Here is a 7,472-nt window from a genome sequence, read left to right as displayed (position 1 = left end):
TTCTGAGTTCAGGCTGCCTATTCAGGGGCCTGGGAGTGGGGCACAGGCACATCTCACAGCCCCTGTCCTGGGAGGCCCCGTCCAAGCCCCCTCTGAGCCCGGCATGCAGGACAGCCGGCAGGCCCTGCCCAGCCAGCTCCCTGAGAACGGGCTGCAGGCTCCGGTCCCGTGATGCTGGGCATCCCCCACGCCCCCACCCCCCAGCCCTTGGGCAGCTCCTTCCTGCAGGATGCAGCCCCGCAGGGCACCCCTGCCTCCTTGGCCCTGCCCAGCCCTGCTGAGTGAGAGGGCGCCCCAATTCTAAAGGGAAAGACTAGGATGTGTCTGCAGAGACAGGGACCCTCCTGGGAAGGGGGCCAGCCCGGCCCACCCAAGTGCATGGCGCCCTGTCTGGGAGGACTGGCCACCGGAGTGGAAGGGATGGGGAGGGGGCGTCTGGGTGGGCCCCAGGGGTGGGGGCACACACATGACCGAAAGCGACTACTGACTTCACGCAGGGGGGCATCACTAGTCACTCTGGTCACTGTGCCTGCCTCTGTCTTGGTCCTGCTTGCCTCTGTTCCCACCCCCCCACCATCCTGGTGGCCCTGGATCCCTGGTACCTGCAGGGTGGAGGGAGAAGCTAGAGTGTCCTGAGGGGGGGAGGCGGTTACCAGGGGATGGGGAGGAGGAAGGGTGGGGGCCAGAGAGCAGGAGCTTGTACCCCACAGGGCCTGAACAGACTGTCTTGTGGGTAGGGTGTGGCTGGTGGAACCCCTTCCCAGGGATCAGTATTCCTGACAGGAACGGAAGGTCCCAGTGCAAACCCAGTTCTCCTTGGGCAGACCAGACCTACCTGCCCTGCACGATCCGGCCCCACCCCCAGGGCAGAAAGGCCCCACCCCAGCTTCTCCCAACCCCTTAAAACAGCATCCCGGGAGACCAGCTGCGCAGCGGAGGCGGGGTTTCCTGGCGTCTAAGGAACACATCCATTTAATAGAAGCCCCTACACCAGGGAGGGGGGCGTAGAAAACAGATGTCAATGGACGGGGCCGCCCGCCCCGTTGTGCTCCGCAGCGTCTGCCAATCGCCGCGGGGCTGAGAAAGTTCGCTCTTCTCCCTCCGGAGCCGGGGCGCCTCGGCCCTCTCTTGGTCTCCGTGCCCATGAGGGTCTGGCAGGTGTGAGGATACACCGTAGTTCTCCACCTCCTACAGGGGGCTGCGAGCTGGGGTCACCCCTGGACCCTGGGGAGTGAGCGTCGCAGGGCTGGGACCCAGAGAGTGGAGGGACAAAGGGCACCATGCACTTCTCCTGTGGGGTTCACACAGCACCCCTGTGGCGGGGGTGGGCTGCCTCTGTGCCTGGCCTGGACCAGGCGCCCAGCTGGCCGGTCCGCTGGGCCAGGCTGGGTCACGAGTTGCGGTACTTGTGTGCAAAGATACGTTGTGTTGGACAGATTGATAAAAACAGGTGTGACCACGCGTTGGCAGCTGCTGTGGCTGGGCTGGCCACCCTCTCCCAGGGCCTCCACTGGCTCAGGCCTGGAGCAACTGTGGTGGCCAGGGGGCGGGGCTGCTCCAGCCGGGCAGGGTGTGTGCGCTGAGTCAGTGCGGCTCTCTGCCTTCAGGCCTCCTGGTCCCCATGCAAGCTGGCGCTCAGAGCTGGGTCTCGTCCCGAGTCTCAGGGTTACAGGATGCCAGCTTGTGGCTCAGGCTGCTCTTCCGGCTCTGGGAGCTGCTGGCCACGTGGGCCAGGGGGTCTGAGCGGATGAGGTACCTGCAAGAGGAGGGAGGGACTGAAGGCTGCCCTCAGTGGGTCTGTGGCCGGCATCTGGCTCCCTACTCCCCATGGGGCTGCAGCCTCTGCCCCAAGCCTAACAGGCTCTCTGGCCTGGGCCTGGCTGACATCGGCTGGGCAGCAGGCTCCAGCCTGGGCCTGGCTGGCCTGGGCCCCCAGGCCTGGCAGGTACTCACACGATATCATTGGGCTCCAGCCTCGTATCCGGGGGAGGGTTGATGAGGACGTAGGACAGTGTGTTCTGCTGGTCATTCATCTCATCTGCAGAGACAGATGACCACGTGGGTGGTCAGCTCCGGCCCGTTGTGAGCAGCTGCCAACCTCTGAACCTCTGTTGGCCATTCCATGGACACCCATCCCAGCACACCGGGGTGGGGGGCTGACTTCCTGGATGGACACCTGATTCCCCCCACCTCCCCAGCCAGCCTGCACAAGCAGGCATCCGGCCAGGGGCGGTGGAGCCTGGTGCTCGCTTCAGTCCCCGCAGCCAGGGCCCAGGGGTGTCTCTGGGCAGAGGCACCAAGCACGCTACCCTGGCCACACTCCCCAGGCATCTCCCTCACTAAGGGGGACAAACTGCCCTGCTCTTGGGCACGTTCGACCCCCTGGCCCGCAGAGCCTCAGATGCAGCGTCTCTCTAAGACCTGCTTCCTGAGCCATCACATGGGGCAGCCACAGCCTTGCTCCTACCAGGACTGGGGTCCAGCCCACGGGGAGACTGTACGTGTGTGTGCACCCCAGCCCCCCATGCAGCTACCAGGAACCCCTACCCCCACATGCAGGCACCCCAGGATTTCATGCCAGGGTCCCCTCTGCCCAGGCTTCTCTCAGGAGCCGACCAGCTGAGGCGGGAGGGGAGCTCTCTGGGAAGGCTGGGGGCACTTCTCTGAACTTGGGGGTTCAGAAAGAATCTGGCTGCGGATTCTGGGCCTGACCATGCGCATAGCATGCTTTCAGAGAGGCAAGGCGAGGCTGAGTGAGGAGCTGGGGGGGCTTTGGCGTGGGTGCCCCGTCACACGCCCTCGCCTTCCCCACCCACTGGGACCCTGAGTGCCAGCCTCCTGCCTTGCCCCATGCCAATCGTGCTCTCTCCCTAAACCTCCCGGAGAAGCCCCAGCCACTAGCCCCAGGCTGCTCACACCAGCAGCACCCTTCCAAGCCTGGCACCAGCAGGCATTTGGGTGGGCAGACAGGTGGGGAGATGGCAGGGTACAGTGGGGTGAGGTGGTGGTTCTCAGGGACTCTGTGCCAGTAACCGCTGGTGGCCAGGGTAAGTGGGGCATCTCTCCAAGTGGGTGGGGACAGCCTGTGTGCCTGGCAGTCTAGCCCTCTGTCCTTGGAAGGCCCCTCTCCTACTAGAGCTGACCGGACTCTGGGCTTGGGGCACTGAACTGCCTGTACCCTGAGGTCCAGAGGTGGGGATGGCCAGTGGCCAGCAGCACAGCCCTGATGTCCTAGAGAGGCAACACTGGCAGAGGATATGCCACTAGGGGCACACACAGGCCTGGGGCAGGCAAGGGGTTGAGCCATGGCTCTCCTGCCCATCGACCCGGGCAGGTCCACCTCCCAGGGCCCACAGGGATAGCACGCCCTGCTCCTCCTCCTGCAGGTCAGGGGTTAGGGCCCTGGCAGAGAGGAGACCCCTGAGGGGCCCAGGTCCCTGCTCTTCCAGATGGGGCAGCACAGTGGGGTCTCCTCTCTTAGCTGCATGAGGCCACGGCAGCCCCTTTTGGGGGTGGGGGGCAAGAACAAGAACATCCTTGTATTAAGGTATGACCCCGGCATCTCTCAGAGCCTGGGGAGCACCCAGCCAGGGCCTGCGAGCCTCGGGATTCAGGGGTGCAGAGGGTGAGTGCATGCACAGGCTTGCAGAAGCGCCCCCCTGCCCCCCCCCCCCCCCACCGAGGCAGGACTGGATGCAGGTATACACATGGCCCCCACACGTGCCGGCAGCCCGAGAACCCCGACTGTTCTCCCTCGTGCAGACAGGAGAGCAGAAATGTGTGTCGGGAGTCTGGGCTGCTGACACTGCTGCCCAGGCTGCCAGGCTCTGGCCCCCAGCCCAGCTGAGCCCCACAGCTCAGACCACCAATCCCGGGGCCCAGCAGGGCCTCTGGCAGGGCTGCAGAGACACCCACAGGGCTGCACCCTTGCTGCTGCTGCTCGGGCACGGAGACCTCCTGCAGTGATAGGCTCAGGCTCTGAGGCCCTGAGCCTTCGCCAAAGAAGAGGCCTGGGGCTGGGCCAGGTGGGCTGCGGCAGCTCTTTGGAAGAGAGAAGGTGCCGGCTGTCTGAGCTCCTGGGCACTCCGGGGTGGGGAACCACCTCTGGAGGACCCTGGAGGGATGGCTACTGTGGTCACTGGCACGGCCACCTGGGCACCCCGAGGGCCAAGGGCCCTCATATTCAGACCTCAGTTACCCCAAACTGCCACACTCACATCTGGGGCAGGGCCTTTTAGGGTTGCTCAGGAGCTGAAGGGCTCTGGGCCAGCGTGACCAGCCTGCCTGCCTGGGCCATCCGCAGAAGGATGACTCGGCGGGCTTGGGGGCCAGCTAGACGCAGGCCTGGGAGCCGCGGGCTCTCACTTGGCCACTTGGCCCCAGGCCGGTGCCTGACGGCCCACCTGGAGGAGGGCAGCCGTGAACGGGGCCCTGCCCTGCTCCTGCAGCCGGCCAGGGGCCGGTCCAGAGTCGGCCTCGACTCCAGAGCCAGGATTACCTTGCAAGTATCCCAGGTTTACCCGGTTCATGACATCACTGGCTGTTAAATTGGCTACGTCCTCTATGGAACAGAGAGGGGAAGGAGACAGAGAGGGGACAGGGCCAGAGAGCACAGACAGGGACGGGGCGAGAGAGACAGAGAGACAGAGAGAGAGAGAGATCAGCAAGCGCGGGCGGGCGTCCAGTTAGGGCGGCGTGGCCGGAGAAGCAGTTCCGACGGAAGGCAGGTGGAGGTGGTTTCTGCGGTTTAAGCTAGGGCGGGCGGCGGGGGCTGAAGGGGTGTCGGGCGGGGACCTGGGCTTTTGATGTTCACCCAGGACCAGGAGCAGGAAATGCTCCTGCTTGGTGCCTCGGCAGACAATCCTCCCAAAAGGCTGAGGCATGGGGACACACCCTCTCCCAGTGCCCACCGGGCAGCACCCACTGGTTATCCTGCCCCCAGACCCTGCTTCATGAGCACCCTTCAGACCACCCTCTCCTGGCCCCCAAGGAGCACCCTGCCCCCTCTCCCGTCCAGCCAATCCTGGCGTTGGGCCAGCAGATGGCACAGCATGGCACAGCCTCAGCCCAGCAGCTCCCTGGGCCTGAGCGGTCTGACTGGGGGCAGCGGACAGAAAGCAGGCGCAGGTGGTGCTGCAGGCCACCCAGGCCCCCAGTGGCGTCTTCAGGGAAGGAGGCCAAAGCCGGCTCCCGAGAGCCCCCCGGTTGGTGGGGAAATGGGAGTGTTCCTGGAACCTCAAGATGGACAAACCAGGCAGGACGATGGATAGAAAAGTGTCCCCCAGGGGGATCACGTGTGTCCCTCTTCACTCTTAGTTGCTGGTGGGCTGTGGAAGGGGGGCACTTGCCCCCAGTCCAGGCTGTACCCATCATTCTGGAAGCCCAGGTCATACCCCGTGGCCACTTCCTCCAGGAAGGAGGGTACACTTGGTCAGCTAGCTCTGCCTTACTTTACAGAAGGGAAACTGAGGCCTAGAGTTCAGGTTTGGTGCCCTGTGTGTAGAGGGAGCTGGTCCTGAGCAGGCAGCCTGATGGACAAAGGGCAGGCCAGCCAGAGATTGGGGTGTCTAGGGCAGGCCGGCCAATGGCTGGCTTCTGGTCTGACCTCCTCCGTCCCAGCCGTGTCCAAACCATAGGCCATGGTAGACACCCTGGTCAACTTACCGTGGCCCCTGTGTGTGTCCTGTGGCATGCACCCCAGCTAGTGTCCCATTACCGTATCTCAATCACCCCCTTACCAGAGTCCATGGTGGGCACTCCTTACCATAACCCTGTAGTAGGTACCCCCTTATCAAAGCCCATGGTGGGCACCCACTTACCGTAGCCCGTGGTGGGCAGCCCCAGGTGCTTCATGCGGTTCTTGACCAGCTCAGATAGCTCCTGCCGCTCGGAGCGCCGGCACAGGCTCAGCCGCTGCTGGCCCATCCACTCTGCCGCTGCTGCTGCTGCCTTGCCAGGCTGCTTGGGGCCCCTTCGGCTTAGCCTCCGTGCCCACTGCAGGCTCTTCCGCCGCAGAGGAGGGGGCTCCACCGGGTCACTGCCACCGCTGCCTGAGAGCCGGCCATGGGTGCTGCTGCTGCTGCCTGCCCTTGTGGCCCACGGCCCCTTCACTTCCCGGGTGTCCTCACAATCCTCCATACTCACGGAGATCTGTGACTGGCAATGGGGCAGTGAAGGCCGAGGGCCAGCTCCCCCCAACAGGCCGCCCCACCTGGGGGGCCCATGGGCCCCCAACACACCACCTGACCTGGGAGAGATGGGCGCTAAGATCTCTCCACACACACTGCCCGACCATCGACCTCGGGCAGGGGGCGGTGGTGGTGTAAGGCTGGGGTTTCTCCAGCACACCGCCCCGCCTACGGAACTGGGAGCCAGGGTCCCCTCAATACACCTCCCAACCTGGGGGAAGTGGGGACCCAGGGCTTCCTCTACCCACATTGCCTGACCTGGGGAGGGGCTGGGGGAGTGAGGGGCTGGGAGGAGACAAGGAGCTCTAGGAGAGATGGGGCCCGGGAGAGGGGTCCGGGAAAATTCCGGGTTTGGAGCTCCATGTCAGAAGCACCCAGCTTGCCCCTCCGGCCCCCATTTTATTCTCCAGAGCACGCCCCTGACCCCTCCCTGAGCCTGGCCTAGGGTGGGAGGGGGCTCTGATGGAAAGCGCGCTGTGGTATTCAGGAAGCCGGTCTGCACATGAGGCCACTCACCTGGGCCCTGAAGTCGTGGGGCTGTAAGGAGAGGCCATGGGTGGGTGTCGGGGGTGCAGGGCGAGGCGCGCCCTGACTCCGCCCCCTCCCCCCTCCGCCGCACAGGGTGCCCGGCAGACACGGGTCCCCCGCCCCGGAGACCACCTTGGCCGTGGCCCTAACCCTCAGCTCGCACCTCGGAGGTGGCGAAGACGTGGCACTCGGTGCGGTAGATGCCGATGGGGACCTCGGCGCTGGAAGCGCAGAGCTTCTGGAAGAGACGGCCGTACGTGCGGATCCAGAGGTCGTCCTCCGAGATCTTCATCTGGGCGGGGAGAGGGGCTGCTGAGCGGCCGCAGGGGCCCGCCCCCAGCCCCGCGGGCACTTACTGCGCAGAGGTAGCCGGAGCCCGGCGTGGTGTCCAGCCCTAGCAGCAGCCTGGTGATGGTGATCATGTAGTCCTTCACGAAGGACTGCGGGGGGAAGGACGGCTCAGGTGGGCGCCCCTGCCCCCAGACCCACACTTCCGGGAAGCGGGGTGCGCCCTGGCCGCCAGCTCACCTGGTAGAGCAGCGTGTCCAGCATGCTGATGCTGAAGACGCGGCCGGCAGCGAAGGGCAGGCGGAACATGAAGGCCAGGTTGGAGCCGTTCTCTCGTTCCCTCTGCGGGGGGAGGAGCCCTCAGCGCCACGCCCAACGGGGCGGGGCCCCACAGCCACGCCCAGCGGGGCGGGGCCCTCAATGCCACGCCCAACGCAGGGGAGGAGTCTACAGCACGCATGATAGGGG

At 65.3% G+C, this 7,472-nt stretch overlaps 1 protein-coding gene across 1 annotated transcript in view; it reads right to left on the bottom strand.

Moving 5' to 3' along the window:
* Positions 1–954: 954 nt before the first annotated feature.
* KCNT1 (potassium sodium-activated channel subfamily T member 1) overlaps positions 955–7,472 on the bottom strand; it is a 40,355-nt gene continuing 33,837 nt past the window's right edge. Inside the window, 8 exon segments of the mRNA XM_030885316.2 lie at positions 955–1,756; positions 1,954–2,038; positions 4,499–4,561; positions 5,820–6,156; positions 6,705–6,725; positions 6,880–7,008; positions 7,073–7,156; positions 7,245–7,346. Coding sequence (XP_030741176.1) covers positions 1,636–1,756; positions 1,954–2,038; positions 4,499–4,561; positions 5,820–6,156; positions 6,705–6,725; positions 6,880–7,008; positions 7,073–7,156; positions 7,245–7,346 — 942 coding nt within the window. The 3' untranslated portion in view covers positions 955–1,635.

This window comes from Echinops telfairi, unplaced genomic scaffold, assembly GCF_000313985.2.
Source record: "Echinops telfairi isolate 266 unplaced genomic scaffold, ASM31398v2 ScPeMD7_25;HRSCAF=90, whole genome shotgun sequence".
NCBI lineage: Eukaryota > Metazoa > Chordata > Mammalia > Afrosoricida > Tenrecidae > Echinops > Echinops telfairi.
This window is presented reverse-complemented; position numbering and strand designations above follow the sequence as displayed.